Source organism: Carcharodon carcharias, chromosome 15 (genome assembly GCF_017639515.1).
Source record: "Carcharodon carcharias isolate sCarCar2 chromosome 15, sCarCar2.pri, whole genome shotgun sequence".
Taxonomy (NCBI): domain Eukaryota; kingdom Metazoa; phylum Chordata; class Chondrichthyes; order Lamniformes; family Lamnidae; genus Carcharodon; species Carcharodon carcharias.
Window position 1 is genome coordinate 9,680,722 of NC_054481.1, and position 23,628 is coordinate 9,704,349.

Below are 23,628 nucleotides of genomic sequence, written 5' to 3' on the forward strand. Positions count from 1 at the left end.
AGAAAAAAAACAATAAGACATTATACCCTGTAAGTTGAAATAGTGCACGTTCCTAAATTCCTATATTTGCAAATGAAATAACTTCAAAAATAAAATAAATTTAAAAATATAAAAGAAATATGCTGACTCTTTCTACTTACTGGTACCTCGCACTCGCCGACCTTCCCACTCAGCACTCCCCCCCCACCACTACCCCGGTCCTCCCACTGCTGACCTTGCCCACTCCCGGGCCAGGCTTTCTCACTCACTGCCCCTCACACTCCTTGACCATCTGCTCACTGCCTCGACTGCTCACCCCTTCCCTCCCCGACCCTTCTCCTCACTTACCGCTTTCCTCTCCCAAACCTTCGCTGTGAGTGAGGGCTCGTGAGAAAGGGAGGTGAGCGGGAGGGTGCAAGGGAGTGAGAAGGGCTACAAGGGGAAGAGTCAGGGAGGGAAGTGGCAAGTGGGACGGTCAGGGAACGAGAGAGAGGTGGTGAATGAGAGGGTCAGCAAGTGGGGGAGAGGTAGCGTGCAGGTGGGTCAGCGTGCAGGTGGTTCGAGGAATGAGAGATGCAGCGAGCAGGAGACAGGTGGCGAGCGGGAGAGAGGCAGTGATCAGGGAAGAGGTGGTGAGTGGGAGACAGGCAGCAAGTGGAGACAGGCAGTAAGCAGGGAAGAGGCGATGAGCAGGAGACAGGCAGCAGGGAGGAAAGAGGTTGCGAGTGGGAGACAAGTGGTAAGCGGGAGGCAAGTGGTGAGCGGGAGATAGGCGGCAAGCAGGAGAGTGGTAGGGAATGGGAGAGGGGTGGTGAGTGGGCCTCAGTGAGACAAGTCTATGGCCATGTAGTGAATACCACTGGTATACATATTCTTCACACAAAACTGTACTTCAGAGTCATTAGAAAAAGTCACTGTTGCACCAGTAATTTAAGAGAGAGGAATAAAATGAAAATGAAATAAAAAGGGTGTTAAAAGCTCTCTTAAAAAACATACACACACATTTCTCCTGCAAAAGTGAATGGGCTCAGAGCAGAGGAATGTAACATGGCTGCAGTCAAGGAATGTGGCATATAACAATGTTTTTGAAATGTTTTACTTTAGTGTTTGCATAATTACCAGTGAAGTTGATTTAACATTGACCCTCCCTACACTGTGTAATGAGACTTGGGGGCCAGCTGTTTAGAATGCATACTGAACATCTTACGTCCCAACGAAACACATTTTGAAAAGATACTCTATTATTATTACAGTAACAGCCAAGGAATGCACGAAGCTTTCAGGCCCTATATCACTCCTGTCTTCACCTTTGTCGTGCACCACTTCACCCTAGATGATGTCAAAAATCTACTTTAAAAAACTGTACTTTTATAAAGAAGGACAAGTATCTAACAATAAATTTAAGCCAGGAATTAATTAATTGTTCTGTTGACATCAGAAATCGCTGAAGCATTACTATCATGATTTACAATGTCTGGAAAACATATAACAAATCATTGCCTCATAATTTGCTGCCAACTATTTATTATCTATCTAATCATTGTGACTCAGTTTAGTTCCGATGAATAGAAGTAATGTGGGAGAGTAACAAACATAATTTCTTGAATCTTTATAACCCGCCACATTGAGTAGGGCATTATTTTCCATGAAGATTAACTAGCTGCTGTTGAAAAGGCTCTTCCACTTGGATTACTGAAAAAACATCATGGACTGTTTGGCATTAGGATGTGTTGCTAAGCACACATATGATGCAAGTGTTCTCACAACACAAGTTTTATCCCAATTCTTTGGCTTCAGATGATAAATGTTTGCAAAGGTTATTTTCTTTTCAACGTCCATCAATCATCACATTGCTTTCAAGTTTTTTAAGAAAAGATTTCTATAACAGTCAAATTAAATCTGAAACCATTTAAACTGAAAGAGAAAAAATATTTGTTAAATAGTGACAATAGGTATGAATATTAAACATCTGTTATCAGCAATGCAAAGCAAGTGATAAAAGTCAGACAGAAATACAAAAGCATTCCAAAACAAGTAAGGTCTATGCATCCTCTATATCAACAGCACATAAGGCCTTACTCTAAAATGTGCCGACATGATGCCCTTTTAAAAAGATACATGACAATTGTAACTGGGGGGTTGTATTTTACAGGCCACCTATGGGTAGGAAAACAGGTTGATGGACCCATAAATTAGGGCACCATGCCATCAGCAGTGTATCTGTCGCCAGCAAATCCATGGCAGGGGTGGATGAGCAGTACAGGAAGCATCAGGTGCATCTCTCAACTCTGGCCCATTTAAGGGCTTCATCCTGCCACCACTCCCATTTAATGGGTGGTAGGAGAGGCCTGAAGCCCAACAGGTAACCTGGCAGATTTAACCCTGTGAGTTGCTGGTCAGTGAAAAGTGGAGAGTGCTACCTATCCAGGCCTGCTGTGTCAATCGGAGGTCCTCCCACACGGTTTTGCCTCCCCATATCCACTCTCCCCTCTCCCCTGTCCAACATGCCTTGCACCACTCACTGGAGCCTGACTAACAGGCCCCAGCAAAATCTCGAACTTTCCTGAATGTCCAGGCCCATTGCTGAATGCTACCTCCTTGGCCTACCTGCAGTACCAGCAGTGGCCACTGCTCCTGCTTGACCCTTGCGGTATGCAGAGCAGCTCTCTGATTGGACAGCAGCTCTATGAGGGGGGACTTCCTCTTAGAGATGGACGTAAGTCCTGCCTCATACTAATTAAAGGGCCGCTGCATAAAAAAATTAAAGCAGGGCAATGCGGCCATGAGCTCATTCCTGAAATATACGTTGGGGATGTGAGGATCCTACCCTCAGCGTAAAATCCAGCCCAAAGTCTTTGCTAAGTTGCTATGTAGCAAGGTATACAAAGTGCTTTAATGGATTAATTTCCATAAAAAGGAAAGCCAACCAGTTTGATGTCTAATGTGGATTCCTTGAGCAAGTTAAAAGGTCATTCTGAAATAAAACAAAACCTGCAGTTTGGTAAAATGTGACAGGGAGACATTATAGGCAACATACCCACTTAAAGCTCATTCCGTATATTTACAAACTTCAACCTATCAAGAATTTTAATGGTGTTATTCCCTGTTGCCTTGCTACAGTGCAATTTCACAGAGGATAATTCTATTTCCCTTTTATTTCCCAAGGAAGAAATGTTTTCAACTACAGACCGGTTCCTCAGATCTTCTTCTACATCGTCTCTCTTGTTCAGCAGCCGGTCCCGATGTAAATCGAGCATCAATATAATTTGTTCTGGCCAGTTAAAGACTTGACTGTTCAGCCTTATATCATCATCTTTAAGATAGAGGGAAAATCTAACAATCAGAAAAGCATCATCCAAACCATAGAACTTGTTATAAATTGCATTGAAACATCTGCATTTATCGCGCTTACTGGTGCAAAAGTCAAAGTATCTGAGATTAAACTTTTAGTCAAAAAGTAGGAGGTCGGCTTTTACACGGATAATGTTTTTGAGGGGTTGAAATCCACCCTCTCCCATCGTCTCGCTATCGCAGAGTTGCCAGGTCGGAGACCACTTCCAGCCAACCCCCCTCCAAAAGTAGCACAAAAGGAGCCAAAATGTATTTTTAACGTGCATCGACATACGCAGACATGAGGAACTGGACTGTCACCTTCAATGGTCTGCTATTCTATAACTCCATCAATGACTGGGTTTACACCCAGGGCAACTTTGACTTCAACAGTGAGCGGGTAGTAAGAACAAAGAGCTTGGATTTTTTGGCTAAAAGTCGGGCGTCAACTTATACATGAGATTGACCATTACTCGAGTATATACCATATATTGCGTATCAGGTTGCATAGTTTCTTAATGCTGCTACTGGAGTGTAGTGACTAGCGTGCAACTAAACATGGCAACCACCTTGTACCAGCATCATTTCATAAAAGCAATGATTGAGGAGGGTATATTTCCAAGTAAAAGGCAGAACTAACTGCTCTTCGACAAATAATGGCGCAGGATCATTAATGCCTACCTCACCAGGCAGATGGGAGATTTAATTTAACAAGTAATTACATTTGGATAGTGACACCCAAAGTAGGAGGGGCAGTAGAATTGGAAGAGGCAGCTCAGAAGTGACAAAATGAGTTGGACAAAATCGGGTAGATTTTTATGTCCCCCTCCCCCACCAAACCACCGAGCAGGCTGAATTTTCTGGGTGCAGCACAAACTGGGAAATCAGTAGGCAGGTTGGAGCACGTGCCAGTAAAAGAATCCATTCAACTGTCCACTGTTCACAGAACCTGGATCATTCAATGCACCAAAATCCCCTCTAATATGTCAGTAGGCAGAATAATGGTAGATGAAATAAACTGCTGGGTAAGGTACTGCACATAGGAAGGGAAACCAGGTGAAACAAGGCAATAATGAAATAGTTTTAGAAATAGTTACATTAATGTTGAATGGATGGCTAGAGAAAATGCAAATGCTCAAATAATTCTCTAAAACATACTATACATGTGGTTTACCTGAAAGTGTGGCATAGTCTAATAAAAAATCCAGTCTATCTGCTGCTTCAAAGATTTCTTCTTTCAGTTTAGTAATAGTGACCTCGCTGGATTTTTTCACAAAAGTGTCAAGTTCTACCAGCTCTTCTGTGGTCTCAGGTATTTCGCTAATCCGATCAGATATCTCCTCATAGCGGTGACAAATACTAGAGAGGGGAAAACAGCATTCTGTATATATAGCATTGAGGTCATATTATCTCCTTTAACATTAAGAAAAACACAAACAATAAGTAAAACTGACTACTTGAAGATTCATTTTTCATGTCTTTTTGAGTTCACTTCTCGTAAAGCCTGAAAAGCTGTAGAAGATAGGCTTGAATAATTCCAAAGTATTTCTACCTCTTTACATTACTTTTGTCTGGAGGTCCTGAGGTGCAGTGGGTGGTGTCCCCTTCTCTGAGCAAAAAGCTCCGGGTTCAAATCCCACTCCAGGGCCTGATGGCCAAGGAAGATGCATTCATAATGCAGCCAAACAGGGCTGAGTGTCAACTTGTAATCCTTCCAATGTACACCAATAACAGGCACTAAGAGTAGGAGAGACTCCTGGCCAGCCATGTGATGGATAGAAAATTGGAGCCTCTGCCATCACTATCCATAGCTGCAGACTACAACACACATAAAACTAGTGTATGGTGCCACAACAACTTGGACTCCTTGAGTACTAAATGGCTGGTGTGGATCAGACTGTGTCAACAGGATGGGGTTTAATCCCTGTCCTGGCTGGGGTGCATTCAGGACTTGCCTCCTTGCCCTATCCATGGCGGAGCAGGGGCGCTGTGGGTCAGACCTGCCTTCACTCAGAGAACTGAAGAAGATATTGCTTCTGTGTCGTGATACCTGGTGTTCTCTGCATTACAATGACTCATATCTCATCACTTGAAAAAAATATTAAGCTATGCTAAAGAGGATTTTTTTAGCTCTGCAGTTAAAAACGAGGAAAGCAAGCTGCAGTTTTCATTTGTGATTCTGTTTTGTGATCTGAAAACAAATATTCAGGAAAGTTCAATAATTGTCCACTGATGCTTCATCCTGAGCCACTTCCTTGGCAGTTTTTGTCGGTGGTGGTTTGCCATTTCCTTCCATTCTCCAGGACGGGGCAAGAAAGCAGATCCCAAAAAGTTTACCTCATCCAGAGCAGGAATCAAACCCATGCTTCTCGTGTTAATCTGAACCACACGATAGCCATCTAGCCAACTGAGTTAACACCTAACTGACCCCTCAATTTTTGCAAAAATCACAGATAGAAACAAACTTCCTTTTTCCCTGTAGAGATCTCAGCATGTGTGTACTAATATGTACCGGAGCGTTTGGCTTTGACTGGAAAAAAGATTGGAAATCCCATTTTGATCTGGACAGGCCTCTTAACAAAGAGCTTAATAAAGAGCTTAAGGGGCATTTAATGGGTGGCAAGCGGGTTTCTCATTCTCTCCCCCCACCCCCCACAGGCCATTTGAAGAATGCAAACTGTCCCAGGGCGATGGAACCCAGTAACACAATTTTCAAACTGCGCCACCTTCATTCCCACCCCCGCTGGAAATTGAAAATCTAGCCCCAAAATTTGCTTGCATGCAATTTACACGGCTGCACCTTCTTCAAATGCAGTCAACTGCAACCTCATGAAAAACCAAGCAGGAAATTCAGCTGTTACCATACCTCATGTTGAGATTCCGATTTTCCTTCACCACCGACTCAACTAACATTTCCTTTAGTTTCATACCGCGAGCACAGAGGTCTGCATTCAGGCTGACAGCATCCAGGCAAAACATAGCAAGTGGCACAGTGACGTGCATTAAAGCTATTTCATCACACAGTTTCTGCAAGCCCTCTATTTTCTAGCAGTAAGAGACAGTGGTTAGCAAAAATGTACTGCATTCCGCAAACAGTGAGTATCACAACAAATTGATCTTTAACACCTACTATGTACCATTTCCCAATAAAGCAGTTTGACAGATTATCTGCTCCCAGGAGCACCTCCAAAACCTGACCATTGTGAAGTGCACAAAAGCAACTTGGGAAGTTCACCCACTGATCTTCCCCCTCCTTTCCCAGGTGCAAAAGCGTTTGATTTCCATTTGTGCCCACGTCCCATGACATAGCCAACAGTGTAAATTCCTTAGCCTGATTCCTCAAGTTAAAGAAAGCCAAAAATAAGTCTCATTCTGGAAGAAATACTGTAAGCTTGAACAATGTGAAGCATTTTTATTACCAAATAAAGGGCAGGGGGAATTCGTTTTTAAAATGAGGGGAAAATGAAGGAAAAAGAGACTAAGCCAAAGGATGCAGGTGGCATCAGTAATTGTTGTGTGCACTGGTTCATTCCTTAGGTTCTAGAATGGTGCCAATGGATTGGAATTCAGCAAATGTAACTCCGCTATTCAAGAAAGGAAGGAGAGAGAGAAAAGAGGGAACTAAAGGCCAGTTAGCCTGTCATCAGTCATTGGGACAATACTGGAATCTATTTTTAAGCAAGTCTTAACAATGCATTTAGAAGATCATGGTATGATCAGACAAAATCAACATGGTGTTATAAAACAGAAATCATGTTTAGCAAGTTTATTTGGAGCATGTAATGAGTAGGGTAGATAAAGGGGAAGAAACAGGGGATGCACTATACTTTGATTTCCAAAAGACATTCAATAAGGTGCCACATAAAAGGCTAATACGCAAGAAAAGAGCTCATAGGGTTTGAGGTGATACGTTAGACCATAAGACTAAAAGACGTAGGAGTAGAGGTAGGTCATTCGGCCCATTGAGTCTGCTCTGCCATTCAATAAGATCATGGCTCCACTTTCCTCCTTTTTCACATAACCTTTGACTCCATTACTGATTAGAAACCTGTCTATCTCAGCCTTAAGTATGCCTAAAGACCCAGCCTCTACAGCCCTTTGTGGTAAAGAATTCCACATTTTAACTACCCTCAGAGAATAAATTCCTCCTCATCTCTGTCTTAAATGGGCAACTCCTTACTCTGAGTTTATGCTCTTTGGTCCTAGACTCTCCCACAGGGGGAAATAACCTCTCAGCATCTACCCTGTCAAGCACCCAAAGAATCTTATATGTTTCAATAACGTCACCTCTCATTCTTATATACTCCACAATGAATATAGGTCAAACCTACTCAAACTCTTCTCATAAGAAAATCCCTCCATTCCCAGGATAAACCTAGTGAACCTTTTCTGGACTGCCTCCAATGCCAGTATATCTTTCCTTAAATAATGGGCCCAAAACTGTTCGTAGTACTCTAGTTGTGGTCTAACTAGTGCCTTATGTAGTTTTAGCAAGGCTTCCCTATTTTTATACTCCATTCCCTTTGAAATAAAGGCCAAAATTCCATTTGCCTTCCCTATTACATGTTGAACTTGTATGCTAGCTTTTTGGGATTCATGCATGAGGACCCCCAAATCCCTGTGTGCTGCAGCTTTCTGCAGTCTTTCTCCATTTAAATAATATTCAGCTCTTCTTTTCTTCCTGCCAAGTTGCATAAACTCACATTTTCCCCACATTATATTCCATCTGTCAAGTTTGTGCACACTCGCTTAACCTGTCTATATCCCTTTGTAGATTCTTTGTGTCATCCTCACCACTTGCCTTCCCACCAATTTTGTGTCATTCGCAAACTTGGCGATAGTACATTCATTTCCCTAATCCAAGTCATTAATATATATTGTGAATAATTGAGGCCCTAGCACTGATCCCTGTGACTCTCCACTAGTTACAGGTTGCTGTCCTGAAAATGCCCTCCTTATCCCAACCCTCTGTCTTCTATTAGTTAGCCAATCCTCTATCCATGCTAATATACTACCCCCAACACCATGGGCTCTTATCTTATTAAGTAACCTTATGTGCGGTACCTTATCAAATGCCTTTTTGGAAACCCAAATATATTACATCTACTGGTTTCCCTTTATCTATTTTGCTTGTTACCTCCTCAAAGAATTCTACTAAATTTGTCAGGCGTGATTTCCCTTTCATGAAGCCATGCTGACTCTGCTTGATTAGATTATGCATTTCTAAATACTCTGTTATGACATCCTTTATAATAGATCTAACATTTTCCCAATGACGGATGTTAAGCCACCTGGCCTACAGCTACCTGGATAGAGGATGGACGGATACATGGATAGAGGATTGACTGATGGTCAGGAAAAAAAAAGTTGGGATAAAGAGCTGGGGCATTTTCACATTGGCAGGCTGTAACTATTACAGTGCTGCAAGAATCAGTGCTGGGGCCTCAGCTATTTACAGTCCACATTAATGACTTAGATGAAGAGACTGATACAAAGCTAGGTGGGAATTTAAGCTTTGTGGAGGACACCAAGAGGTTGCAAACAGATATGGGCAGGTTAAGTGAATGGGCAACAAGGTGGCACATGGAGTATAATGTCTGGAAGCATGAGGTTATTCACTTCGGTAGTAAGAATAGAAATATGCAGAATATTTTTGAAAAGGCCTAGCTGGAACTTATAAATGTTGATGTTCAGAAAAACTTGGGTATACTTGTACAAGGAACATATAGGTACAGGAGCAATTAGGAAGGCAAATGGCATATTGGCTTTTATTGCACAGGGATTGGAGTACAAGAATAAGGAAATCTTGCTACATTTGTACAGGACTTTGGTGAAACCACACCTGGAATACTGTGTACAGTTTTAATCTCTATATTTAAGGAAGGATATACTTGCCTTGGAGGCAGTACAGTGAAAGTTCACCAAGTTGGTGGCAGAGACAAGAGGGTTGTCCTATGATGAGAGGCTGAGTAAATTGGGCCTTTAATCTCTGAGTTTATCTCTTTGTAACATACAAGATTCTGAAGAAACTTGATAGGGTAGAAATCGAAAGGCTTTTCCCAACTGGGGAAGCTAAAATTTAGGGGCACAGTCTCAAGATAAGGGGTCAATCATTTAGGACTGAGATGTGGAGAAATTTGTTCATTCAAAAGGGTTCCGAATCTTTGGAATTCTCTACCCCAGAGGGTTGTCGATGCTCCATTGTTGAATATACTTAAGGTTCAGATAGACAGATTTTCAGTCTTTCACGGAATCAAGGGATATGGAGAATGGGCAGGAAAGTGCAGTTGAGGCAGAAGATCAGCCATGATTATATTGAACGGCACAGCAGGCTTGACGGGCCTTATGGTTTACTCCTGTTCCTATTTCTTATGTTATTGTGGAATACCAGGTAGACTGTTGGTACAAGCTTCAGATCTGTCTTCGATATCCTCTTGGAGGCTGGTCACTGCCGTAAGCATGTGTCAGGGGTGCATCTGTACAGCCCAATAACTAATTATAAGATAGCTTAACCCTGTGGGTGTAACAAAAAGACCCTCTCTGATCTCAACTCGGAGGAAGTCTTTTTGCCTCTTCAATGAGCTTTCATGTGTGCTTTCTCAAGCTTTTTGAAGGTGGATTGAAACACTTAAGTGAGACAAAGTACACTATGCATCTTTAAGTTAATTTATTTTATAGGCAGAAAGTAACATTCAGAATTAACAATGTAATCAAATCTCACTTCAATTTAACTAATAAACCCCTTCTCAAGTATAGGGAAAAAAATTCAAAAAATCTTGCACAATGTTTAATTGAATTGCTTGATATTTCTTGCTCAGCCTTCTGATTCTGATTATTTCTGGATGTGAGTTTCCCCTCACTATGCCAGACCTTGCTCCTTGACTAACCATCCCTGTGTTCCTTTGTACTTTTCTCTCTATGTTCCTATCAAGGGGATAGGGCTGGGTGGGTTGGGGAGAGAGATGGTGGGAAGCTGTCCATCTGACCTTTTCCCCAGCCAGGGACTCAGCTGTGGCGCCCAAGAATTATATTCTCAACACGCACCTTCTGATGGGTTGACAAAAACAGAAGCATTAATTCCCTTGCAATAGGTTTGAATATTCATTGGATTTTCTTAACTAAATTTCATTGTCTAATGTACCCTTGTTCCCAATTCAGTTATTCTACAAGTTTAACCACTTAAGAGTCATGTGTAGTTTAACAGTGGAATTTTTAATATCAATTACATCAAGATCCTCCCAAGGTGATATAGACAAAAATCCTGAACCATGACAACTGCCCTCATATACACTAGAAGGATTGCAAATGAATAACTTCCTGGTTATGCAACATTTCCTGTACTTTAACATTCTAATGTTGTTATGAGGGAAAAGTGCTGGCGTGATTTTATCAACTAATGCATTTCCATACTTAGGTGCAAAGTGTATAGTACAACGAAGACCAATATCTAACCAAATCCTTCAAAGCCTTGAAAGAATTTTCTGAAACAGAACCTCAGAAAGATACAGAAATACAATATTTTGTTGGCTGTGTTTCTGAAATAAACTATGAGCTATAACCATGCTACTATGCAAAAAGCTACATATTTACAGAGGTTTAAAATAGGAGCAGTATACTTACTGTTATGAATGCTTCCATTGAATGTTTCTCTGACAAAAAGGTAGTAATTTCTTGTTCAGTTTTGTTGTTCAAAAGATCACTGTATATTTTATACACATTTAGGTAGCTAAAGAAAGAGAAAATAAAATATTTAGTGTAAATAAAAATAGTTATCCTGTCATGAAGAATTAAATGTGGTAAAGTAAGTTTGTATTTTTATATGGCATAATGGGAAACTAAACCACAGTATCACAGAGGGGAAAGATGCAGATGTTATATTATCTGTGTGTGAGGGAATTATGCTTAAATATTTCAAACTCAGACAGCTATTCCTCGTTTAGCGCTCCTAAAACCACTGTGCTAAACAAAAACATGCTATCCCATAAGAAAACATGTAATAAGGGTGGGTTACATTCCTTTTCACTAATTTTCACATCTTTTGGCTGCCTTGAACCATACTGGTCCAAAAATCCTCTTACTAACTCCTAATAATTTACTAACTCTTAACAGAGCATTAGTTAGACATTCCATGACTAAACCTCCACAGGTTCAATTGAAGTTCTATAAAGGCTCCAGTCTTGCAGCTGTAAGGGAGGATCTCAGTAACCTACTTTTCCCAAGTTGGACCTCAGATTAAACTACTGAATGGTACTTTAGAAACCTGATTGAGCTCACCTGTACAAATTTAGCATCTTGGCTAGTGTGAGTTGACAAGGATTGGAATACAAAGGGGAGGTTTGGTCAGACACCTTCCAGTATTGCATTTATTAGGTTTAGGGTTGCTCTGATTGAAGTGTTTAAAAATGATAAAAGGATGAGACAGACCAGAGACAGAGAAGCCATTTTGTCTCCTGGGCGAATCCAGAACAATAGTGCACAATCCTTCAGAAGTGAAATCGGGAAACACTTCTTCAAGTAAAGGGTGGAGGAAATGTGAAAATGTCTCTCCAAAAGGACCGAGGATGATGGGGGTCAATTGAAACTTTCATGGCTGACATCAACATTATTGAATTAGGCAAGGGTGTTAAAGGATCAAAGGCAAATGAATGGAGTTGGTATAAATCAGCCACAATCTACTGTATGGCACAACAGGTTCAAGTGGCCGAATGGCCTACTCCAGTTCCTACCCATGTCATCCAGGTTATCTCAGTACTTTATAACCATGCCCAGCACAAATTGGGCAAGACTGGTAGAATTAATTTCATGTTGTGCTCTATATAATAATACTCTTAATAATAGAATATAATTGCATGAGTTCATACATGTTTGGTATTTTAACCAAATTCACGTAAGGTTCCACTTATAGGATGGAATTTAATGCCCTCTCCAACCCCGGCGGTGAGTTTGAAGGCAGGCAAGACATTTAATCGGGCCGGAGGGTACAGGATGGAAGCCCTGCCACCTTCCTGCCTCTGACCGATCGTACAAGGCTCATGGACGGCCTTCCAGCCTGAATGCTAACTGAGGTCCTTAAGTAATGCCCACTTAAGGACCTCATGCTGCTACCAGCAACAGGCAGGGGTTTCCACATGGGGGCCTGAAAAGGAAACTTCTGTCGGGGTTACTTACGGGCTTCCAAGTCGGGGTGAGCGGAGGTGCTGATGACGGGGGGCAGGGCCGGTGTTCCCTCATTCAAATATACCCAGTGCCTGATCATGGTCCCGGCATCAGGAAAGAGGGGACAGAGAGCCACCCCCTACCCTTTCTTCTGACCGCTTCCTTCTCCAGCCAGTCCACAATCCCCAAATCGCCCCCACTCACTTATGGCCCGGGTCTCTCATCGATCCTAGGCCTCTGATGGGTGCATTACTGACAGCAGCCACCACTCCCAATGACACCAACTGGCAATGGAGAGCTGCCAGCCTCTGATTGGCCAGCAGCTCACGGGGATAGGATTTCTGTCTCTGGGGTCCAAAATTCCGTGGAAGGCTCGACACTGGCCAGTTAAGCATCTGATGGGCCCTCTAATTCCGGCGGGCTTTCCTCAGTGGAGGCAAAGCGGGGGTCTCACCTGTTCTCCAGCCGGCAGGCAAGACCCCATCGCTAAATTCTGCCCACCTTGTTAATTACAGAGGACGATTCACCCTGTTTTCAAATATACAACAACTACATGAAGATTTACCTTTGTGGCCCGATGACATTGGCACTAAAAATTTCTTGTGTTTTGCTGATAATTTCACTGACTAAGGATTCATCTTCTTTTACCGTATGAATGGTGAGGTTTTTTTCTCTAATGTCTGGAAAGAGTTCACACTCCACCTGTTACAGAGAACAAAAATAATGCACCAACAACTTAGTCTGAGGGCATGAGCACTGTCTGTCATGATTAGAATGTTGAACAGCTCCATTATTCCTGATGACAGATCATTTGCAGAAAGGGGAAAGGTTTTTTTTTTAAATATAATCAGCAAATCTCCCTGCAACGGATTACAAAACAGTTTGACACTGGCCAAGAAACAGATCACCCGTCTCCTTTCTCTGGCAGATAGTGAACCCTGTGGCGAGAGAACTCAAAGGCTACAAAGGAGGACAAAAAAAATTCAATCCCTCCAGCCACTTCATCACATGATGGCTAGAAATTTTTAAGAATCGCTGGTATACAGGTCAAGGGAAAATAGAGGAGAAAAAATATTCCTACTTTATATAACTGAGGCCATTTCTAGCTGATTTCCAATGTGATTCAGATAACTTCTCCCCCGTAACAGTCTAGGACAGAAACTGGGAGGGAATGATTTGCAACTCTCAATGGAGCCGGGAGATGAAGTATAGGAGGTACAGCACAATGTACCCAAGTGGAGGCTGTGAAGGTGTCAGACTCCTGCTGTTGAGACACTGATCTCTGAGGAACTGCTGTGAAAAGATGAACGCTTGTAAAACTTCAGAAGACACCATCTGAAGGCACCGCAAAACTCCCTGAAGATATTAACAGAGATACCAACAGAGTGCAAAGCCATTCTTAGCAGCACTATGATGGAGCCATCTTAAAAATGCAGAGGACCCTGGAATGAATGGCAACTTGAGGAATCTCTGCATACATCCCATAGGATGCAGAGACCATATAGCAAACAACTCAATTGATATATTGAGGAATGGCATGAACCTTTTGAGGTTTTACACTCTGGGTATCTTTTGAAGGGTGTAGATTGCCTATGGCGCTGCCTTATCAGCCTGTGTAGATTGCTATTCTTCATCCTTTCTCTCCAACAAATAAATTATGATAGGAATCTCATTACCCATTACTTGCATGGCTGCATCTGAGCTAAAGCATCTTCAACCCCTCACTGGAAATTGGGATCCATGATCAGAGTCGTAAATGGATGTAAAATTGGACATAAAATTCTTTCCCACAAACTACCTCCCAACAACCATCCAAAATTTCAGAGGTTATACATTTCACCTCTACAGTGATAATAACTACAATGTAAACTTGTGTAGGATTAAAAACATATAGAAAAAATATGCTTTTAGAGAGGAGGTGCAATTTAACAGACAGTGCACAGGTTTACCAAGCTGTGTGGAACTCACCGGGGTCAACAAGGCAAGAGCAACAGGATGCATAATTGATCAATAAGACTGACAGGCTGTTGCCATGCCTATACCGTACATGTTCTGAGAGTTCACTGTTTCATTGGTGATTTCCAACTTTTTGGAAGTCATTTCATCTACATTGCACTTTACTCACCATGTCCTAATCTTCTCTGCTGTCAGCCTTTACTGCAACATGGGAGCAGCTTATGCAGCTATATCATGGACCACTTGAGGAACAGGGGGAGCAGCCACACAAACACACATTTTGGACTCCTGGGTCTATACATGAACAGCAAAAGTTGTCTATCTACGTACCCAAGAAGTAGAAACTGGAGTTGATTCACCACTAATAGAATCGAGTGTATCATTAGCTTCTTTGAACAAAACAAAAGACCAAGATCATTAGATACCTTAAGAATTCCATCAGCACTTTTAAGAATTTCCTTGAAGCATCGATTAATTAGGTCCCAGCACTCATCCAGGCTTGGTTCAAAAGTGATTTTAGGTTCTTCCACTTTCAGTTTGAGGATCATGATTTGTGGCCTGACATATCGCATCTCATGGTATTCTTCTCCAAAATCATTTCCATCCTGTCAATCAATAGCAATAAATGCTATTACCAAAGGCCTGTACAAGCTTGTGCAAAAATGTGGCTAACATTGCCAAAACATTTAGGGAAAATGCATTTTTGATTAAATAATCAAAAAGTTCACAAAGAAACTACTTGGTTTGCAGAGTTTTACCAGATTACCAAAGCTTGATGGTATGGCATTTGTCTTTTTTTAATTCATTCCTGGGATGTAGGCATCGCTGGCTAGGCCAGCATTTATTGCCCATCCCTAATCGCCCTTGTTCAGAGGGCATTTAAGAGTCAACCACATTGCTGTGGGTCTGGAGTCACATGTAGGCCAGACCAGGTAAGGACGGCAGATGTCCTTCCCTAAAGGACATTAGGGAACCAGGTGGGTTTTTACAACAATCGACAATGGTTTCATGGTCATCATCAGACTTTTAATTCCATTTTTTTATTGAATTCAAATTCCACCATCTGCCATGGCAGGATTCAAACCCAGATCCCCAGACCATTACCCTGGGTCTCTGATCTACTAGTCCAGCAACAATACCACTACGCCATCATGTGTAACAACTCACCTGCCGAATCAACTAGCCCTGAATGGGTGGCGATGGAGCATTGGGCCCATACCCGGCCGTTACTGACCTCAGATCAGACGTGGCAACCCGCTGAATTTAAGCATATTACTAAGCGGAGGAAAAGAAACTAGCAAGAATTCCCCTAGTAACTGCAAGTGAAGAGGGAAGAGCCCAGCACCAAATCCCCATTCGCCTGGCGGGTGCAGGAAATGTGGCATACAGAAGACATTCCTTTGACGATGCTCCAAGGCCCAAGTCCTTTTGATTTGCTAAAATGATATACTTGACATATAATATGGCCTAAAAAGATCAAAATGACAATAACACTTTGTCTATTCTGCTGAATATAACCATCCCTAATATTTGCTCAATAAATTGTGCATTTTAATGCCCATTAATTCATGCATACCTCACATGTTTTTTCAAGAAACATTTCTAATAGTACCTTGTGTACGGTAAAAAATGAGAGGAGATCCTTCAAAGAGTTGACAACAAGTTCCCTTAGTTGCAAAGACATGATAGAGGCAGCACATGCAAAGAATTCTTTAACTTGTTGAGTTGAATCACAATCATTTTGTGGCACCAGATGCATCCACTTCTCTTTGTGAGTAAGGAAGAGAGTAGCACAGGTTGGGACCCAACTGCAAGCACAAATTGACAAATTAGTTTAAGCTGCAGGGCAAAAATACTGCTCTTCCAAAAAGCCAGGAGAAACCAAGCCTGAGGGATCTGTCTGGTACAGTTTCATCAGAGGCCCAAGTCATTTTCATGGTGGAGCCTCACTAAAATACTCTGTGAGCATTGACAGGCAACTCGCTGGTTAGAGGGTAACGGTCAGTGGCTCCTCCAAGATGTAGAATTAGAAACTTAATCTGAAGGAAGGGCCAGATGATTGCCATTCAGTGCAGGGAAGACCATGAACTGCACAGGCAGCAGGCTGTCCTGACCTCCTCTGACGCCACAAAAACAATGAAAACCACTCACCTTCAGTAATTTTGTTGTGGCCTCCGGTGGTCTTTTTGAGGGCCAATGGTCTAGCTGCTCTATGTGCAGTGTCACTAGTGGGCCCTGCATGTCCCAGCATCAAGAATGCATTGAGATCCTATGCATGATTGGCAAAAATTAATGAGGTCCCTGCCTATTTCCAGTGTGACACTTGGATACCTACATCCGAACCTATTCTAAAATTGAGGCAGACTGTCCTTTGGTAAGACAGGATGACAAGTCCTTCACTGTGACTTTGGTTTTCTACTACCCTTCTCCTCCAAGAAAATGGGGAGGTACCAAGACCAAAATTAGCCCCAACAACAATGCAAAGTCCCTTCATTTTACATTGCAAGCTGTAGAAACCTTTCAATCACCCTGCGGCCATTATTCACACCCGGTCAAGTCTGATGGGATGCAAGTCTCGTCTATCTGTTGGCTGCAAAATTTTATAATAAATGAGTTTGATCATTTTCATTGCATTTTTTTTTATTCTTTCATGGGAAGGGAGTGTCTCTGGAAAGACCAGCATTTGTTGCCCATCCATAATTGCCCTTGAGGATAGCAGTTAAGAGTTAACCACATTACTGTGGGTCAGGAGTTACACATAGGCTAGCCCAGGTAAGGATGGTTGATTTCCTTCCCTCAAAGACATTAGTGAACCAGATGGGTTTTTACCAACAATCAACGATAGTTTCATGGTCACCATTACTGAGGCTAGTTTTCAATTCCAGCTATTTTTAATTAATTAAATGTATTATTTGAATTTAAATTCCATCAGCTGCCTTGATGAGATTTGAACTCTTGGCCCCAGAGTAAAAGTCTGGGATTGCTAGCCCAGTGGCATTACCAATACACCGCCATCTCTCTCAGTTTTCCCAGCTAGTGTGAGTTTACAGCAAAGAACCTGCCAGGCGGGCCAAAGAGACAGCTACTGTAGGAAACAAAAAGATTATAGGGTTCCAGGAAGAGCTTATTTTTGAATTGGGGTAATAGTATATTTTCAGGCAGAATGGAAGGAACTTTAACTGGTCATGCACTTCACCACAACTGTATGAAGATGATGTCAGGTGCATAATATTAAAAGAAGTATTTCACTGGCGCCCTTCACCTCAAAAAGCCCAAGAGTCATCAATAATGCAAAAGGATTGTAATGATTAAACAATCAGAGTGCGTTTACATATTTTCACCTGCAACATCCAAAATAAAAGTTTTTTTGATCTGCACTTCATCCACTAGACTAAACATCTATTCCTTCCACCACTGGCTTACTGTGGATACAGTGTGTGTACTGTCTACAGGACGCACAATAGTGACCCACTAAGGGTTTTTCAGTTACCTGCAATCTGCAGCATTAAGAATGACAATGGCAGCAAGTGCATAGGAACATTATTACGTCAAAGTTCTACTCCAAACCAAACACCATCATGAGGACCAACATTACTGTTCCTTCATTATCAGTGGATCAAATTCCTAAAATTTCATGATGAACACAATTCTGAAGCACCTTTACCACAAAGACTGCAACAGTTTAAAAAAGCCACCAATTTTTCAAGGACATCTAAGGAAGGCAGTGACACCTACATTATGACAATGAATAAATAAAAGACATCATTTAATTTGGTGCCAAGTTGACAAAGTTGCCAAAGACTGCCTAGACAATTAGAAGCTGAAAATTTCAGTTACGTTTTGCCATTTAAAAATTGATGGCTGTCTTCCTTCAAATAATGGGGTGGGTTTTCCTTTACATATCTTAGTCAGCTTTAAATGGTTTAAAGCTAATAAAAATGCTGCCTGAAAAATAACATGCAAATAGCATTTAATTCCTTCAGTCTAAGCTAATTTTCATGAATCATTCAGAACAACAGATGCAGTTCCAGATGCGTCAACAGAGGACAGCACTAGATTGCACTAGAGAGAGTGCAGAGGAGATTTACCAGGGTGTTGCCTGGGCTGGAGAGTTTTGGTTATGAGGAGAGATTGGATAGACTGGGGTTATTTTCCTTGGAGCAGAGGAGATTGTGGGGGGGGGGGGGGGCATGATTGAGGTGTATGAAATTATGAGGGCCATAGATAGGATAGACAGGGAGGAACTTTTCCCCTTGAATCAATAACCAGGGGACATAGATTTAAGATAAGGAGCAGGAGGTTTAGAGGGGATGTGAGGAAGAATTTTTTCACCCGGAGGGTGGTGGTGGGAATCTGGAACTCACTGCCTGAAAGGGTGGTAGAGGCAGAAACCCTCATAACAATTAAGAAGTATTTGGATGTGCACTTGGGATGCCATGGCATACAAGGCTATGGGCCTAATGCTGGAAAATGGGATTAGAATAGTTAGGTACTTGTTTGACCAGCTTATACTCGATGGGCTGAAGGGCCTTTTTCTGTGCTGTAGACCTCTATGACTCTATGATTCTATAAAAGATACCATACTGACTTGTTTTCAAGGATGTTATGAGCCTCTGCACACTGTTTCTTTACAAGATCTTCAAACTCTTGAGGGAGCATAGGAAGGTCTTCATTTTTTATTTTCTTCAGATGTACAAATCGGAGATTATCGAACCTGAATGAGGCAGATGGTTGAATTATTAAAACTAGGCACCTTCAGATTGAATTGTATCTTCCTATTACCATTTATGTTTAATTGTTTGATAGTTATGTCAAACTAAAAACATTGAAAAATATTTCATGCACATTTATTTCCTTGATGTCAATTACAGGGTGTCACAATCCGGTTAGGGACTGTTAACATTTAAAGAGAAATCCGAATACCTCATTTTAACCAACAGAACTACGCCACAAGGTTTCACATTTTTAAAAGCAAAACAAACTTTATTGTATAGAGAACAAATTAAACAAAACAAGTGCTATTAACTTAATATGGTTTATAACTACGTATGTTATGCACTCAGGGTTACCTCTTACTTCCCCCAAGAATTCTCTCACAAGACACATCAACATTAAAGTTATTTACTTCTGTACGGACCACCTATAAGTATGCCACTGTCCACTGGAGAATTTTCCTCAGCTCTAGCTATTCTCAGAGGTAAAATTTTCATTTACCATTTCTTAACTGTGGGCACCTCAGTCCCTTTCTCTGGTTACTTTTCAATACTTCTAAGTTAATCTTCTGGTTGCTTTCTTTGGCACAAGACTCTGTGAGGACCACTACAGATGCTTCTACTTGTTTCAAACTGGGCAAACTTCCAGCTTCTGTTCCCTCACAAAATTCAAACTGAGATTAAGCCTCACCCGCATTCCACACAGTTAATGATAAAGTTATCAAAAACAAAATTAGCTGGAAAAACTCAGCAGGACTGACAGTATCTGCAGAAAGGAATGCAGTTAACATTTCGAGTCCGTATGACTCTTCATCAGATGGTGAAGTTAGATTTTTACTTTGCCTACAGTGCAGGCCCAGCTAACTATCATTTACTTAAGCTTGCTCTTAGTGAATCATGCACAGACCAAACTGCAAATAAAAACTCTCAGCAAAAATACCCAGATAAATTGAAACCAGGGAACCCCCCCCAACCCCACCCCAAGGACTCCACCCATCTCCATGACGACATCGCCTGCTCTGGGCTACCCTCAAACCAACCTTTAGGTTAATTATGCTTCATTTACAATTTCTTCTTTGATCTGATTAAGTAAATGGGTTTTTAGATCTTTCAGGGTTCACTGAATGCTTTTAAACTATAGGGGACCTTGTAAAAGGTAAATTCAAAAGGTCCTCCTCATACCTCCTATGCCAAGCTCTGTTCTTCTACCCATGCGTTATGGCCCTTCAAGCCCCCAGTGCCAAGCTCTTCCATCCTTCCCCATAGCCCCTCATGCCCGCTATGCCAAGCTATGGCATTTTCATGTCCAGTGACCCACAATACACTGCCTAGAGCCAATGAACCCTGTAGTGTATTGTGGGGTGTGTAAAGTAAAAAGCTTTGAAAAATATAATTCATTCATAACCTTCTCCTAAGTTGAAAAAATTTCTTCACTAGAAGCTAATAAAAGTGTAAATCATCCAGACCCTTTAAAGTATCAATAACAAAATCCATAAACCCTTGAAACCACTTAACTTATGTAAACAAACATTATAAAATTCACAGCAGAATCAGAATGCCTGGGCTGTCAATCAAACATTTTTTTACTCTGGGGAGCAACTGTTTCAACAAATTGTCTGGGCTCTCAACCAAGCTTCATTATGTATGTTTGGCTGAGAGCCCACGGCATTGCAGTGGGCCTTTTAAACAGCCTGCCTCTGCATTTAGCAGCCTCTGTGGTTGCCTCCACACTTCTTCCTGGGTCACTGGCCCAACCTCAGCCCATACCTGCCCCCCCACCCTGACAATGAAGATCCTGCCTCTGCGGGCACTTCCTCCAGAGGCAGGCAGGCCAAGCTGGGGATTTTCCTGACTCCCACTACCCTGGATGAAAACCCAGGCCAATAATTCCTTTCAAACGCCTAGCCATCACTCATTTATTTCTATAATATTATTTAAAATGTCATTTTGTTTTACACAGTAAAATAATCAAGTATAGAATAATAAGTCATACCCACAATAGTTGATAGACCAATTATAAAGTACAGACACGAAACCTCAGCTACCAGCTTCACATCTTGTGAAACTGCAGCACCCCCTGTGATTTTCAGTCTATTAAATTTAATAGATGAGAAAGCATAGACATTCTGCTTGTGAATTTCCAAAATGCGCAGCCACCATGTAAAGCTACAATGAGCACAAATTTGAAAAATTCTCTTTTCAATAGATGCTTTCAAAAAGTTCTCCTTTCCTCTCCTGAAAACAATTACTGCTGCGTATATCCTAAAGCATGGGCCTCCGATACCTCACAAATATTCGTGTGTAAAACAGGTCAATGAGGAAAAGCTACCCAATTTACAGCAGGGATTGTATCCATGCTTTCAACTAAAAACATGAACCCTGATATTTGTACACCATCCAAAAAATCTTGGATTAAGAAGCCAGGGTTAACACAAATGAAGACACACAACTTGTACAAAAGTGAACAGATTAGGTAATTGACTTATTGATGTAAATGCTAAGTTGTGCATTATTTGTAAAGTAATTTGGACAAAAGGTGAGCAAAAAGTCAGCCTACAGTTGATTGTCTTACTTTGTGTACCAGAACTCCTGTAGTAAAGTCATCATTGGATTGATAACAAAGAGGTGAGATTCATTCCAAGCCTTAGCTTTACAGTACGCATTGTGCCAAGGAACTGGAGCACGAACGACTCTATGAGGAAAAGATCGAGGCACAGAAGAAACAAAAAGCCGCATCCGTTCAGAAGGATCCTTTAAGATGTAGTTAACTGAAAAAATTGCAATAAAGCATTGAATTAATTTACAAACATGTTATAGAAATATACATGTTGAAGTAAAATTTGTCACCAGGTTCAATTAGGTTTCAAAGCAAAGAACTGTGGATGCTGGAAATCCAAAACAAAAACAGAAACAGAAATAAGAGAACCGGATTTTTAGATGTGACCTCTTCTGTCTTTTCCATATATGGGAATTAAGTTTCAATGACCTAAAATACTTTGAAACCTAATTGAAAACAAAAACAGAAACAGAAATACCTGGAAAAACTCAGCAGGTCTGGCAGCATCGGCGGAGAAGAGCACAGTTGATGCTTTCGAGTCCTCATGACCCTTCAAAAGAACTGTGCTCTGCTCCGCCGATGCTGCCAGACCTGCTGAGTTTTTCCAGGTATTTCTGTTTCTGTTTGTTTTCAATTAGGTTTCAAAGTATTTTAGGTCATTGAAACTTAATTCCCATTATATGGAAAAGACAGAAGAGGTCACATCTAAAAATCCGGTTCTCTTACTCCAAGTAATCACATTGTACCTCCCGGTTAGATAATCTCCATGCTTTTCTACAATAATTACAGCGATATTGTTGTGGTACCATTCATTGTTAGTCAAATTCTGTTTGTATCAGTTTTCAGGTATTCAGTATTACAGGCTAATTTCCCTAGCACGTTGTGATTTAATCCAACTGCCACACTGGATACGATTCAGGGACATTTGAAGTGTGTGGAAATTATTTAAGGTAATTAGTATACTCATCTGCTGACAGAAACATAGAAAATTTTATTGATTCATAATAGGAGGAGTTTATTTATTTGGGAACTGTGGAAATTACCCTACCAATAGCTTTCCTAAGGCTGCTGTCATAGTCACTATGAACCTCCTCAAGCAATTCAACGCGTAGCTCTTGCAAATCTGGAACATTTCTAAGCTCCTTTGGCAAAAGTTGTTCTATTCGGTTTATTTGTTCAGGCTTTTGTGGTTCAATCATATCAGGCTGGATGCCATGATCAATGTAGTAGCTATATCTCTGTGAAAATATAGAGAGGGAAATTAACTCTTCTGGTGTCAAACACTCAACAGGCATGTATCCACCATGTATCAGTGTAAATAAAACAAATGTAATATGCAATAAAGTACTTTGCAAATCCTATCCCATTAGTTAAGGGTGTGTCTAACACTTTCAGTATGTTTTGTTTCATTGTTTACATTTCAGTACAATTTCATTTTTCTATGAACACTGGATTACATAGGATATATGGCCATTCAGCCCAACTAGACCATGTCAACGTTTATGCTCCACTCAAGCCTCCTCCCATTTTTTTCTCATCTAAATCTACCATCGTAACCCTCTATTCCCTTCTCCCTCAAATGCTCGGATAAAAGCAAAATATTGTGGATGTTGGAAATCTGAAGCAAAAACAGAAAACGCTGGAAAGACTCAGTAGGTCTAACAGCACCTGCAGAGAGAAAGACAGAGTTAACGTTTCGAGTCCCGTTTGACTCTTCTTCGGAACACTGCCGGGGTGGGGGCGGGAGGAAGGCGAACGCGGAAGTCTGCACATGAGCGCGGGACCACGTACTGAAAGCTTCCACAAGAGCTGCCTCAGGAAGCTGAAGAATTGGAGAAACAAAAATAGAGCTCTGAAGAAGAGTCATACGCACTCGAAACGTTAACTCTGTCTTTCTCTCCACAGATGCTGTTAGACCTGTTAAGTTTTTCCAGCATT

The 23,628-nt window shown here is 41.4% G+C and overlaps 1 protein-coding gene across 1 annotated transcript in view; it reads right to left on the reverse strand.

Moving 5' to 3' along the window:
- Window positions 1-23,628, reverse strand: part of dnah3 (dynein axonemal heavy chain 3) — a 170,740-nt gene that overhangs the window by 112,885 nt on the left and 34,227 nt on the right. The window contains exons 5-14 of the mRNA XM_041206203.1: window positions 22,739-22,928; window positions 21,706-21,901; window positions 19,010-19,135; window positions 16,034-16,229; window positions 14,847-15,026; window positions 13,031-13,167; window positions 10,930-11,035; window positions 6,176-6,354; window positions 4,484-4,668; window positions 3,169-3,292 (exon numbers count right to left, since the gene is read on the reverse strand). Of these exons, the coding sequence (XP_041062137.1) occupies window positions 3,169-3,292; window positions 4,484-4,668; window positions 6,176-6,354; window positions 10,930-11,035; window positions 13,031-13,167; window positions 14,847-15,026; window positions 16,034-16,229; window positions 19,010-19,135; window positions 21,706-21,901; window positions 22,739-22,928 (1,619 nt within the window). The remainder of the gene's footprint in view (window positions 1-3,168; window positions 3,293-4,483; window positions 4,669-6,175; window positions 6,355-10,929; window positions 11,036-13,030; window positions 13,168-14,846; window positions 15,027-16,033; window positions 16,230-19,009; window positions 19,136-21,705; window positions 21,902-22,738; window positions 22,929-23,628) is intronic.